Source organism: Triturus cristatus, chromosome 2_1 (assembly GCF_964204655.1).
Source record: "Triturus cristatus chromosome 2_1, aTriCri1.1, whole genome shotgun sequence".
NCBI classification, from domain to species: Eukaryota; Metazoa; Chordata; class Amphibia; order Caudata; family Salamandridae; genus Triturus; species Triturus cristatus.
The window spans coordinates 1,165,930,125-1,165,945,754 of NC_140581.1; the positions used below are offsets into that span (position 1 = coordinate 1,165,930,125).

The window sequence follows — 15,630 nt, forward strand, 5'->3', positions numbered from 1 at the left end:
AGTCCCAGTTAGAGGTACGCCCGGGTGGAAGTGGTGTGCTCCTTCTGGTTCCCATGACATTGGCGGTACGTGGCATCTCCCACATCAAATGTTAGGCACCATACTACAGACAGTGCTCCCTGTATCTAATCTGACAGATTCTCCAAGTGGGTATGCCTGGGGGGGCTTCACCAGAAGCTGAGAGGTCGAAATTCCAATAAGGAATAAGGGATGCAGAGCAAGTGCTGGAGGGCAGCCTTGCTCATTGTCTCATACGCATAGTTATGGACATTCATGTGCGCCTTGATTTAGCAAGTGAAGGGACTTTGCCAGCGTTAAGTATATCCTTCTCGCCCTAATAGCCTAATTAGGCAAGCAGGGGTATGAGCAAAAGCCTAACAAGTGAGCTTCTGTCCCAGAGATGGGAGACACGTGGTCAGACGCATAAGGTGCTAGAAGGGCAACAGCTAGTGTGATCACAAATAGGTGGGGCATTGTGAGCCAGGGTGTCTGAAACTGTCGTGGAGTGAATACTTCACAGGCCACAACGGCTTTTGTTTCATCAGACACTAGCTGATCCAAGCTAACGTCACTGGCGTACTGCTTAAATCAGACAGATTCTCTAGCTTGTATGCCTAGGGGGTTCCACCATAGCAGGAGCTGAACGGGCATAATTTCCATAAGAAATAAGGGATACATGGCGAGGGCAGGAGGGCCCCTTGCCCATTGTCACACTCTTCTAGCTATGAACCCTCCTGTGCGTCACGATTTAGCAAGCTTAGGGACTATTCAAAGGTTAAGTATAATCCTCCTCGCCATAATAGCCAAATTAGGCAGTTGGGTGGGGGAGTGGTCACCTAGCAAGTTGGCTGCTGGCCCACAGATAGGACACGCACGTGTTCAGGCACACACAGTGCTAGAAGGACGGCAGCTAGGTGAGATCAGCAAATAGATGGGGCAATGTGAGCCTTGGAGTCTGCATTCGACCTGCCCAGAGTTGGCTAGGGCTGAGGAACGTGTTGCAGTGGAACTTTCCCGCATGAGGGTAAATAGTTCTTGGCACAACAGAAGGATCGCTCTCAAGCAGTGCACCTTGGCCAATTTTCTTCTGCCTCTCACATTACCACCTGTGGGGTGCCTCAGGGCTCGGCTCTCTCCCCACACTTATTTAACATCTATATGTCCCCTCTGATTAAATCACTGAAAGAGAGAAAGGTACTGGTCCTTAATTATGCTGATGATCTGCAGCTTCTCCTCAGGGTTGATGGTACCAACGACTCCGTCATGGAATTCCAGGATACTATGCTGTTCATCCAAACTTGGATGGATCTGAACCATCTGAAACTTAATCCTGGGAAAACGGAGATAGTCCTTACTGGGGATAGCTTTAAGCATTGGGGCCCCCAATATTGGCCTCCTGCGCTCTGTCCTCCTCCCATCCCCTCTAGCTCCGCCAAGACTTTGGGGGTACTTTTGGATAGCGGCCTATCCTTAAAAGCCCAGATTGGAGCAGTGGTGTCCAAATGTTTCTACCAACTGCGTAAAATCAGGAAGATCCATCGTTTTCTCACTCATGAAGCTATGGTCCAAGCTATGATTTCTACTGTACTATCTCACTTAGACTATTCCAACTCGGTCTACTTGGGAATGCCGCATTATCTGCTCAAACGCCTTCAGCTGGTCCAAAACCAGGCAGCCCGACTTATATACCACCAACCTAAATGGCAACCTGCCTCGCCTCTCTTGAGGAAATTACATTGGCTCCCGGTGTCACGTCGCTGTGCTTTTAAAACCGGCTGCCTTATTTTTAAGGCCCTACACGGCACCAGCCCGGAATTCATTAACAACATCATACTTAGGTACGCCCCTATCCGCCACCTAAGATCCACCCATCTTTCCCTTCTTACTATTCCAAACTTCAAGAGGGCCCCGTCTTGGAGGTCGCAGGTTTGCCATTCTTGCTCCCAAGCTGTGGAACTCTTTCCCTCTTGAGATCCGAACATGCATTGACATCCTTCCATTTAGGAAACTCCTGAAAACCTGGCTGTTTAGTCAGGATTAGCTTTCGCTGCCGTGTCAAGCTGTCTGTTAGCGCCATGAAGCCAACCCGGCGTACGTGCGCTTTATAAATACACACTAACATTAACATTAACTTCACAGACCAAAAGGGCCTTTTGTGTCATCAGACACTAGCTGACCCAGGCTAACGTCAAGGGCTATTTGGATATAGATGGGGCCATCTATAACCAGTAGGGATGGTTCTCTTTCATCTAGATTTGCAGGAGGCTCTAGACAAGAGAGGTTGCGGGTAAGACTATAGCTGTTTTGGTGGGGGGCATTGGTGGCCGCCTCCAGAGCTGTGGCGGAGTTACAGGGCGATCTGGAAGCAAATGGGTACAGAAGGGTACCTCTGCGCGGCACCATAGTGGGTGCCAGAGCCAAATCCTAGGAGCCTCATGGGAGATTCCTGGAAAACCGTGTCGCAGCCCCGCTAGTCCTTTGGGCGGTTGTGGGCCTGAACAACCGTGGGGTTTGCTATGCGACGCTGTGCCCTGAAAGGGGCGTGAGTAAGAAGGTACCAACGGTCACGTGATCCGGGAAGAGGATCACTAGTAAGGGCAGCACAGGCGGGGTTTGCCCCAGTGCTGCCTGGCTCATCAGGCGGCCCAGTTGGTTGCCTGCCCTTGGATCGCCCATAAGATAACCCACCTATTACATAACAATGTATGTAATAAACCTGCAGCAACTTTACCCAAACAAAAAATTGTGCTGTGTGTTTATTTATGGGAAATGTATATTATGTTGGAGGGGTGGAAAAGGATGCCAATGACGATACTATGACACTTGCTTCAGGAACTACAGTACTTGAGGGTGAGTCCCCTATGTTTGCTGTATGTTACGGGACGCTATCTAGCCTGTAGTCTAAAGTGAACCCAATAGTGGCTCAGCACATAAAGAGAGTCTGCTGCATCGATATAGACGGGGACTCAGCAGGAACCTTATTACCCTCCTCTTGATTGACTCTGGGATTATTTTTAAATCACGCAGTGTTACGGGTTTCTTATTAACTGTACAATTACCTTGGAGATCACATAGTAACTGACAGCTAGAAACGTAGCAGGATAATAATTACGATTTATAATAATTTGGAGGTTTAATTATAATATCTTGAGTGGCAGAATGGGTAAAAGAAAAGTTGAGAGCTCGCTAAAGGCAGCAGGGGGGTCTCAGAATTCATTAATAAAGTATCGGGAGCAATGGGAGCCATACAAAAGCAAATGCACTCTATGGAGGAGACGTTAAATCAAAGCAAAAGGGTGAATGAGGGACATTTAGGCTCCTTAAATCCGGAACGCTCAGTCTCACAAATCTTACATCCAGACATTACAATTCATCCAAATAACACAATTAATATGAACGGGTGTGTGCACGAGGTGTCAGATCATATTTACTTTTCTGATCAGGAACGTGAGTCACAACCGCCGTCACGGCACCCTAGGAACCCAGAGGTATTATCAGCACCCCCCGCTGAAGGACTACCAGTCCCCAGGCCTAACCCTCTAACCAAAAAGCGTAAAAAAACAAATACACAGTCTAAATTCGATAACGGGAGAAAAGGATCATCATCATCAATTATTCGAAAAAATAGCTACGTCGCGGACCATGAAAAGATATGTCTTTAAATAGACGTTCTGCAAAAAACATTTACCTATGCCCTAACAAACTTAATGACCAGGGTAGTAGCTATTGAAAACATATTGAGGACACGCTCAGGAGTACCCCCTGATACCACTACGGCCAATACGCCTACTTTGTCAGTTGGTTCAGATAATGAACCACCTCTCTTGCAGGCTGACCACTCAACGAAGGGAGCTTACCACAATGAGCCACACACAAAGAAAGGGTCACTCGAGATGTATAACAATAGCCAAATAGCCAATGGTCGAAATTCCTCTAATACATATGCAAGTAATAAGAAAGGACAAATGGACAATAACCTAAGGGTACCAGTTTGTCCAGGCATCTGGACTAATCCGTTAACCCATTCATCGTGCTTAAATAACCCGGACATAGACGGCATCAGGTTGAACCTGCCACCTGCGGCCATGCCTTACACTATAGTCTTGGCTAACGTCCCCTGTTTATCCACGCAGGCGACATAATCATGGGACTCATTGAGAAATAAGGTCCTCTTTTGGCTCGGACACTAAAACCGGGCTAACAGAGGCCTTATTTGGAGAATTTAAGATGGCAAGAAGGGTAGGGTGGGTTGGGAGAGGTGATAAAACACTCCCAGGCGATTGCATAGTCCTGACATTTATAACACCACAGTTGACACATGAGATCCTCACTAGACTCGGCAACAAATATACCACGACCATGGATATTAATGTAATGCCTCTTGGTTATTTTTATCCACCATCTAAGCGGTTTCAGATGAACACTCGTAAGAGAGGCTCTTGTGGTATCTCACCGTATATAGATGGTATTACCACGCAGAACCGATTCGAGTTACTGCCCACTTTAGAGAACATCGATTGACTTGATATATCAGGCAAACGTGTAGATCCAAACAAGGTTGAGGTTCTGCATAATAATACTATTAAATTGACCCTCCATGATATAGTGGAATCCCCCTGTGTTGATATAAATATAATTAATGATACAAACATTCCTGTTTCCTGCCAGTATCAATTGTCATTTATAGATCATCACCCCAGTAAAGTAACTGATAACTTCAGTAACGAGACCAGCAATTATGGACAGGGGAGGACAACACCATGTAAAGTATTCTTTTGGAATATGGCAGGCCTGCACGCTAAACTTTCCAACCCCTCACGGCTAGACTTCATAGGAGTTTTTGATCTATTATGTCTACAGGAAATCTGGTTGGATGGTACGGTGCATATTAATGGCTATAAAACATTTCACACCCCGGCGGTACCATCCACCCAAGGGAGGAATAAGGGAGGCTTATGTATATATGTTTCTCATAGGGTGAATGTTAAAAAGCTAGAATTTACGGTTTCAGACACTCACTATCAGGAATTGAAATTGTATATTGATAACACGCATTGTACTGTCCTATTTAATTTCTATAGCAACATACCAAAAAACCAGGTTGAGGTGGTTTTGAGACATCTACAGAAGGAAATGCATATTATGCAGATGGAGACAAATAAGGATATGTGTGTGATTGGGGGGGGGGGATTTTAATTCAGTACTGTGTCCACATGCTGACAGCAGTATATGTGGTTTAATTCCTGACGATGGGGTAGATGCGCCCTACTTTTCTCATTCATCGCTCGGGGACCAGTTAAACACTATCAAGTTCTCTTCCGATTTGGGTTTTGGCAATGAAATATGTTTCCACACAGTACCATTTAGTTGTACTTTCAATGGACGAGGGATGAGTTCCATTATCGACTATGTATTAGTTCCAAATAGACACGCAAGTAGAACACACAACTTCACAACTCACTCTGTTGCTTATAGTGATCATTTTCCTATGAGCATTACTATTGATCTTCCATCTAATGTCATAAACACAAAAGGCCAATCAGAACACATTGTACAGGATATTGCCCTAAATAAAGGTAATGGATATACAATCAGGTGGTCCAGGATGGATCCATTAGTATTTAATAAGACACTTCTTTTTCGCAGTTTGTCACGATGACACTGCTGCAAATTCTGACATTTTTAAATCCTTCTTGGTAATATCATCCGTGATCAAAAGGAATTTACTTGTGGAACATAAAAAACCTCATATTAATAAGCTGGGTTGGTTTGATACAAACTGCTCTAAAGATTGATTGTCTGGACCTTCTGGAGACCAATAGATTCTCTAGTGACATATTAAAACCTACAGTTAGAGCGAATCAATTGCTATTAAATCAGCCAGGGATGCAACCTTATCTTGTAACCGTAAAGGGAGGTTACGATAGGATGCTGCTGACCCATTTTCGCTTAGGTAATTTTTATAGACTGGTATCGTTCCCTAACATGATTGACTGGTCCCGATCATTATGCCCATGTGATGACATATCCATCCAATCCACATATATTGTTTTTCTGCAAATTTTATACCTTATTAAGAAAAAGATGGATTATGCCAATATTAAGGGTTCTGCGACTGAGGCAATGTTGCCCTGCCTTTTTCAAACTGCAACTTTTAGAATATGATGTGTCTATAATAATCCACATTTGTAAAGTGCGAACAATCACCCATAAGGGTCTCTAGGCACTGGGGGCCGTCGGGAAGATTAAGCAAGCTATTGCCCAGAGTCACATGGTGCTGGGCTAATCTGTCGCCGGCGATCGAACTGTGAGCCCCAGATTCCAGAGTCAGTCGCCCTGGCCACGGCGCCACACCATCCGACTAAATATTTGAAGGGCATGATTGGAAGCAGGAACACAATGTGATTTCTTTTTAATTATATGATTGTTTTAGACCTTGTGTGATAATGTATGGGGAGACGCTTCGTAAGGGGTCGCCAGCAACTCGGACTGCCTGAGAGCACCAAACGAAGGACTCACTCGCCCAGGAGACAGCGGGGCTCCGACACCAGTAGCGGCCACTCCCCCAACCAACGGGGGTTACATCTACTGCTCGCGCCTCCCGCTTCGCGGGAGACGCTTCGTAAGGGGTCGCCAGCAACTCGGACTGCCTGAGAGCACCGAACGAAAGACTCACTCGCCCAGGAGACAGCGGGGCTCCGACACCAGTAGCGGCCACTCCCCCAACCAGCGGGGGTTACATCTACTGCTCGCGCCTCCCGCTTCGCGGGAGACGCTTCGTAAGGGGTCGCCAGCAACTCGGACTGCCTGAGAGCACCAAACGAAGGACTCACTCGCCCAGGAGACAGCGGGGCTCCGACACCAGTAGCGGCCACTCCCCCAACCAGCGGAGGTTACATCTACTGCTCGTGCCTCCCACTTCGTGGGAGACGCTTCGTAAGGGGTAGCCAGCAACTCGGACTGCCTGAGAGCACCAAACAAAGGACTCACTCGCCCAGGAGACAGCGGGGCTCCGACACCAGTAGCGCCCACTCCCCCAAGTTACAGAGAGTACTTATTGGAACACGGAATACCGCCACGCGGGACGCGCGCGGGAGGGCGCCGGGCTAAGCCCGGGCAAAGGGCGGGCCGTCTGTGGCCGTCAGGGGCCAGAGGAGGCCAGGCCAGGCCACCCCCCAAAGATCTGCACCTTTCTATCGGATTATATACTTACTCACTAAAGGTACTGTGGGATGCAAAGGGTAGAAGGGTGTCACTGTAGTTTATAAATTTTGACAGCATAATTGCTCTTACCCCAATATTTCATAATTGGTCAGAAAATTTCTTTTCAATATTGTAGGTACCGAGGGGACTTTTGCTTTTGCTGACTGACATTTGCTTGATCTCAAAAGCTTATCCGTATCAACGGCTGCAATGGGAAAAACTAGCAACAAACCTCACCCAATGACTAGGCAGCATGCTGCCGCGACTCAATCCCTCCTGTGTCTAACAGCAATTGATAAGATGCTTCAAAAAACGATAGGGGTGGTTGCGACAGCAATAGAAAATACGGAGAGGCGACTATCAATCACTCCAGTTGGCCCTCCACTACAGCAAGAGGGGGACCATTCTATAGCCGCAGCTAATCCCCTTGACTGTAGCTTCCTCCGTACGTCATCTTTTTCTGAGTTACCCTGTGCCCAGCCCGTTATTACTATTGTTACTAGTCCAACACCGCCCAACTGTGCTTCGCAAGTTTTGGTGGAAAAAGTAGCCAATTCCCGTCCAAAAAGCAAGAGAAGTAAAACCCAAAAGACACACAGTAAAAAAAACTCATCTTTGTTTGTACCAGTACAGGTTGCCGACGGTCCATCTACAGCCTCAGTAGGAACCCCTACCTGGGTTACCCATTTATTATTAGATTTCCAGTCCCATATTGAACAGATTATCGGCTCCCTTATTAAACCACTGGTATGTAAAGTGGATAGATTGGTCTCTACGCTTAATAATATAGACCAAGGGAAGCCGAAAATTGCTAGCCAAATATTAAAAGAAACTAATGGACTGAACCCGAGTATTACCAATCCTATCACACAAGTTGTTGATGGTGTAGAAGGGCACTTTGCTGCTGGGCTAACTCCGGACAACCTAGAACAAATTGGTGGTGCTCGGGTATCGCCTAGCAGCAACATTAACAGCACAGTTTCAGCTGTCACACAGATAGTAGGTAATCGACCCTCGGGCCCGGCTCGGTTATTGCCGAACGACGGGAAAGGAATGGGTGACTCCAGCATAGTGCCGAGGGGTGGAATTGGTTCTGGGACACGAAACCGGGACCGACAAGTCCTAGGAAATAGAAATAGCCCAGCAAGGGGTCATTCCACCAAATTGCCCATTATTAAACTACCCCCGGAGTCCTTGCCTTATGTTGTGGTACTCACTGGGGTCCCCCCCCTGGCCCACGGAAAAAGTGAGGACCACAGTGATCTTGAAAATAAATGTATACATTGGCTAAGGACTAATAGACCCTCACCACCCAGTCACTCTGGAGAAATTCTGACAGTTAGAAGAGTTGATTGGATTGGGCCTAGACCTAAAATTCTTACAGGAAACTGTGTTATCATAAATTTTAGACACAAAAGTGCTGTGGAATTCATATGTAATGGGCTGCCTGTTTGGTCGAATACCCAAATCTTCCCCCTGCCCCTCTCATACTTTTACCCAAATGTCCAGACGAGACTAGGCTGGGACCCGAATCACCGACAACGGGGGGCTTATGATAATTCTCCCTATAGTATCCACCAGGGGATAGCAGCCGGGGAGGATACAAGTTTATACTCTCCCTTGCTTTCTCTATTCCCCCCAAAAAATAGGTTTAGCCCCGTTGAACTGGTTGATTGAGGCCCCGAGGGATATTATCCCATATCCCCCATGGCTAGTGGCATAGATAAACAAATTGGTGAGACAAAGGGAAGGGCTTCTTTTCCCCCCCAAATGAACTTAAGCACAAATTATCTTTGAACTAATGAAGATATGATGCAACGGGGGGCATTAAAACAATCTGTAGAGATCAGTGCCCCTAACGATTCACCATCTCCTAATAAGATCAACGCAGGGGAATTTGAGCATAGAAATCTGACCTTGGATGTTGGGAACTACATTGGCATGGATAGAGTACAAAGCAACCCAGCAAGAACCGAGGGCCACATAAAAATCCTGTCCTGGAATGTGGCTGGATTAAAAAATAAATTGCCATTGCCCGAGTGGGGCTCCTTCATGGCCCTCCACGATATCTGTTTGATGCAGGAAACCTGGGCATTGGAGGAGAGCGTTATGCCTGGGTTTGCTACTTTTCATACCCTTGCTACAATTGGGGCACTGGGGAGGCCATCGGGTGGGCTCACAACATGGGTGGCTACGCACTTGGGTGTCAGGGCTGTACAAATGCACACTAATTCCCCAGACGTCCAGTGTGTACTCCTGACCCCAGAAAATATGCCACAGTTGGCTATATTGAATATTTATTCAAGACCCACCAAGTGCGGGCGGGAGTCCGTTGCAGTTGATGTACTCAAAAACTGTATCCAGTCACTTGACCCAACAATGGTACTTGTGATTGGAGGAGACCTCAACTGCCAGTTTGAGCCCTTGGTGAGCTCTGAGTGGGGCGAACAGGATGATGAAGACCAGCTGTGGCACGTTCCCGAACCACAGATTACCCCTGTCAAGGCTTGGACTCCACTGGTCCTGCAACTACAATCATTTACCCTCTCAACTTCTATGTGGGCGTGTAATGGACGGGTGGAGCCCGATAGACCTGGGACAGCTACGTTTAACAGACTACACCAAACTTCCATCATTGATTATATAATGATGGAAACTAAATACTGGTATAGGCTGCTGGAGTTTAGGGTCGTCCCAAGGTACGATAGTGATCATAATGCCCTTGTACTAACACTAAAATCTGGAAGCTTTGGGTTGACAAACCCATCGCCCGATGTAACCAGTGTTAATCCGCCCTATATAATAACCAACAACAGACGTAGGGTTAAAAGGCCATACTTACAGGAGTCCCCCACTCTATTGGCGAAAATTTATAACATAGCCATACCTTCGATTCTTGAAATGGGGGATGATGCCCACAAGGGCAGAGCAGTGAAAATCCACGAGCAATTGGTAGAGAACCTAGCGGATATGTTCTGCCCTGTGGTTGCGGCCAAACCACCACGGGCCAAGCCACATCCCTGGTATGACGCCCCATGTAGAAAGGCAAAAAAAGATTTACTGGTTGCCATTAAAGCCCAAGATAGAGTATGTATAAAGAAATCTCGACTTGTCTATAAAAAGGCAATTATAAGGGGTAAGAAGGATTGGGAGGATAAGATATGGGAAGAGATGGGCTCCGCGCTTAAGCGCAGGGATACCAAATCATTTTGGGCTATCGTTGCAACAGCCACGAACAGGGGTGATAGGGCTTGTGCCCCAAACATAGCGTCATCAGTGTGGGAGGCACAATTTAGTGCTCTATACGCTAGTGTTGAATTGGACACTACAATTGATTCAAGTAGTAAACCCTCGAAGGAATTGGGATTGAAGTGGTCGGCTGTCCTACCATATGGGGTAGATGGGGTTCTTTACCCGTCGACCTCCCGGGGCTCCCCCGATGAGTATCGATTGGAGGGGGCCTTGGGTGGATGGCGGAAGAAGAACCGAAACGATATTGGGGATGGGAGGTACCCCGAATGCCTTGAAATTGTTACCCTGAAGGAGGTCGAGTCAGCAATGGGAAGGCTACCTCCTAACAAGGCCCCAGGCCTGGACAAACTCCCAGCAGATCTATTTCGTACGCAGCCAAAAATATGGGCACCGTATCTGGCTGCTCTGTTCAATGAGATTTTATTTGGAACTGATCTGCCGGGGTCTTGGTTAGGTGCTGAGATGGTTCCCATCTATAAAAAGGGTTGCCCGCTAACCCCATCCAACTACAGGCCCATTAGCCTTATAGATACAACCCAAAAGCTAATGGGCAGGATTATTCTGGATCGGATCCTGGGTTGGATGGAGGAAAACTAAGTATTAACAACACTCCAGGCAGGATTCAGGTCAGGAATTTCTACCCTGGACCAAATATTCCGTCTGCAGGTCTTATTTTGGAAAACTGCAAGTGTGGAGGGTGGCAGCCTCTACCTTGTGTTTGTTGACTTGCGGGTGGCATTCGATCTTGTTCCCAGGGCTAACCTATGGGAGGTCCTGGCAGACCTGGGTCTCCCGCCCTACCTTTTGACAGCATTAATTAGATTACATACTAACAATTATGCTTGGGTCAGGTGCGGGAGGCATGGGGATCTATCTAAAAGTTTTCCTGTCCTGAGGGGAGTACGCCAGGGTTGTGTCTTGGCCCCAACGCTATTTAGTCTATATATAAATGGTCTTGTTGATCATTTGTCTGGTATTACAGATAGTGATTCCCCTAGACTAGCGACTGGGAGAGTGCCCGCTCTGATGTTTGCGGATGACACTTTGTTGCTATCCAAAACATCATCGGGCCTCCAGCGTACCCTGGACGGTTTTGTGGCGTTCTGTGCCTTGCGGGGACTGGAGATAAACTTGGATAAAACCAAGTATATGATCTTCAATCCCCCAAGGCGGACTCAACCGAACCCTGTCCTCAACGGGATCCCTCTGGAGCGGGTCAAAATATTTGTCTATCTTGGCATAACCATGACAGAGAATTTCGAATGGGGCCCCCAAATCTCCAAATCTGCCCTTAAATTAACGCAAATTAGTGGAGGTATCAGTAAAGTTCATAGGATATCCGATCTTAAACCGGTAGTCCCGGACCTCGAAATCTACCGACTCCAAGCCAGAATGGCCTCAATCTATGGTGCTGAATTTTGGGGCCATAAAAATATTTCTAATCTTTTGAGGGCAGAGCAGAATTTTATGAGGAATCTGGTAGGATTACCATTAAGTACACCACTCATTCCCCTACGTTTCGATCTGGGGCTGGAGCCGATAGATGAGCTCGTAGCCGCAAGACCTATGCTATATTGGAAGAGGTTGTGGTCTGTTCCCGAGTTGGCCCCCTATAGAGCTGAGTTTTTGGAGATCTGGCCCCTATTAAAAAACCAAAATATCCCATGGTTACTCCATATCATGGCTTCTAGTAAGAGGCTAGGTATTCCACAGATTTGGGAGACCCCTGAGCTGTCCTGTTTGGGGATGACGAAAGCAGACCTTCAAATTCAGATGAGGAGACAGAACCTGTCAAATCTGCAGAGATCGGCAACTTTGGGTAGGCTGTCTGCTGAGTTCCTCTTTGTACAAATGGAACCCCGATTTGAGGAACTTTTAGACGTAATACAACCGCCTCTAGCGAGGAAGCTGTATCTCCAACTAAGACATGGTAGCCTGCCCATTAGGCTTTACACCTCAAAATGGTCCAAATCAGAAGGGGAAGCCTGCCCTACATGCAATTACAAAAGTGAAGATGTTTCTCACGTTTTGTTTTTTTGCCCTGCATACACTCGAATTAGGAAATGTTGGTTAATCCCGATATGCAGGAACCTTGGATTTCGCCATTTTGCACAGGCCTGTCGGGTTTTGATTTATGATATCCATCCCCTCATTGTTTTTGTTGTATCCCGTTTTTTACTTGGTATGTGGCGCAGAAGGTAAACATTTTTGCAAATATGTGATAGATAAAGCTTTTTTTCTCTAAATTCGACTTTTTATAACTTTTGAATTTAATCTCTTTTTAACACTGTCTTTTTATCCTGTTTTTAATTTGTTGTGCTTTGTATATATTTTATCTGCACTTTTATGGTCTTTGACCGAAATAAAGTTATCAAATGAATGATAATGTATGTTCAAGATACTGAGATTGTATTTAAGTATTGTGCTTTTATGATTTAATCTTTTAAATCGAATAAAGCTTATTTTGATTGATTGATAAGGAAAATAGAGGCAGCAATGGAAAAAGAGCTGCTGCGGGTTACATAGGTGGTCCTTACAAACTATTGTCAGTAGCAATTTTCAATGACTCTATCTAACACATTTCGTTTCTGCTCAAATTCATTTTACATGTTGTGTCTCTCCAGTGTACACTTGTTTCTCACAGTTTTAAACTGCTTACCAGCAAGTGATGTTTTTGACACTCGAACACTTCTCTGCCTTTTAAATTGGAGCCGCCTGATTTCATTCTCCAAATGCTGGTTTTCGATCTCAAGGGTTAGGAGCTCCATATTCATTTCACGCTTTGCTGGGACGTGCATTTCTAAGAGAACAAGAAAGCAAAAATCCTTAAGACATATTCTAAAGAGAAAAACAAATCTCGACAGACATTCATTTGACCGTACCTTTATAACACAACATTTTCAAAGCTTATCAAGAAATATTTCGAATAGCAAAACTTTTCTGATTTCAAGTAAAGTTTATATTAATGATCATATTTATCACCCGAATTGAAAAGCCGTTTTTAAACTTAGAAAGTCATATATTTATTTAATAAAAGGTACCATGGCCAAATGTGTGCCCCCTTCTGCCGAAAGTAACAAGGCGGTACAGTTAGCACCACAGTGTGCCTATGTTATTATATTAAGCTGGTTTCCATTTCAAAGACTGAAATAAAAATGAGAAACATGCATTGGTTTTCCATTAAAAAAATTGTAGAGAATGCCTGTTTTTGTAAAGTAAATGGCACCAACCAAAAGCTTTGCGTTGATACAAATTCTGCAAATTGAGCGATCCAAACCTCGCTAACTTCTCATTCTCTACTGTTTATACATTCCAACAATTAGCCATGCATGCACATCACATTTTTGGAAAGGGATTTGAACATATCCTTAGGCATAACTATCCACTGCATTCACCATACGTGTGTTTTGCTGTGAGTTAGTAGTGATGACACCTTGCCTGGCTTTGCTGGGCTTCCATGGGTGCCATGCTTGTCCAAACTATTAACATGTTAGGTATGAGAAGCAAAGTACCACGCCTTTGATTGGACACTTGCTCCAAATAAAAACTCCTGGGTTTCACTGAAGGTTCTTGACTGCCATAGGGACACACGACCTTTCAAGAGACGCCTTCCTCCATTCCCTAAAGGCACTAAACGGCTCCACCTAGCACTTAGGCAAGTTGTCATAGGCCTCACTTTCAGTATGCTTATAGTCCTTGCAATATTCCATTGCTTGGGCTCAATTTTGAGAAAATACTCTTTGCTAAATGTGGTCAGTTGCTGTATAACAAGTGAAAACTGGTGTTTTACTGCAATCAGAATTTACCGCCAGATATTTTGACATTAATGAAGGAACCAAACATGGCCGACCTATTCCTCAACCTTTGTTTGCACTTTATATAAAGCCACTGGCAATTAAATTCCTGACTCAAAATTTGACTTGGTGACATCAATATATAAATCTGCTACGTTTCACGGTTTGCTTAACGTAAAAAGCATTCCAAAATTAGGCCAGAAAACAAAGACATGAATGGATGGTATGTCAATAGCATTATTTGGGTGGAAAGATTTGGCAACATTTGTTCTTTTAGCCTGGGTGTTTGTGCCATACTTAAAAAGCCCTTGAGCATCAATGAGTCTTTACATCGGGAATTAATTACAAAGGCAAGTAAATATATTTTTCTGGGCAAGGTAAGAAAAACCCTATGATCTCTTGGAAGAGACTTGCTATGCGAAAGAGAAAAGGTGAAGCTGCTGTTTGATGTCTCAATGCATATTACTCACGCGTGAATTTAGGTAGAATTCCTTGATAAGGAGAATACATCATTCTTAGAAATGTAGCTGAAATAGGGGGAACCAAATATAATCAATTCAATTTGTATAACTAAATTTGCCAATCCAAAACAATTTTAAGCAAATTAAAGTAAAACGATTAAAGCATTAAGGGATTACATCAGCCAATTACTAGTCAGAGCAGTTCTCCTCCATGTACACCTACAGAATGTGTCCTCTCTAGAAACTCTGAAGTTTGCAAGTGTGTCTCGTGGAATGTGGTGAGAATTAAAACTCAGCCTGTAAACTCGGACTGGGTCTGTTTTATCAATTTGATTGTATATGTTTAAAGGAAATATGGGCTACCGACCCCTTTGTTTATAGATGGTATTGCATACAACTGCCTCCAACAGGGGGAGGGGGCTAGAGGTAGTTTGGGTATTCTGGTTTCTTTAAAACATTCCAATAAAGTGAGTAATTTGCCTCTTGACAGTACTATTAAGAGCTTTGTCTGTCTAGCCTGGTGCCCAGTAAGACGTTAGTGATAAACTATAATAACATGCAGTACTCTAATGCTGTCACAATCTTAACACTGGGCCTTGACGTTCACAAATTAAGTAGCCACATTAGGCTGAAGGGTTTTTAGGTCGAGCATTCGAGACCTCTTGTGTATACTTTAGAATGTACTTAATATATACTTATATGTGTATGTACTTTGTGGGCTCTGGAGATCAGCCCTAGGACTTGTCTGCTTCCGCTTAGGGAACTTCTTTCTCTGTTTAACTGCCTCTATTTAACTGTCTTGATAGAAAACGACCAGCAGAGGTCAGTAAAATACCAGAATTGCTTTCTGCTGAGGGACTTTCTTTTTTTGATTTTTTTGGCAACTGCCTCTATTTAACTAATAAAACATCCAGCAGAGA

General features: G+C 45.0%; 1 protein-coding gene across 3 annotated transcripts in view; it reads right to left on the reverse strand.

The window, feature by feature from the left end:
• LOC146866522 (coiled-coil domain-containing protein 17-like) overlaps positions 1-15,630 on the reverse strand; it is a 621,178-nt gene that overhangs the window by 169,581 nt on the left and 435,967 nt on the right. For all 3 annotated transcript variants that reach the window (XM_085636616.1, XM_085636614.1, XM_085636617.1), the window contains one exon: positions 13,115-13,255. In XM_085636616.1, the coding sequence (XP_085492742.1) occupies positions 13,115-13,255 (141 nt within the window). The remainder of the gene's footprint in view (positions 1-13,114; positions 13,256-15,630) is intronic.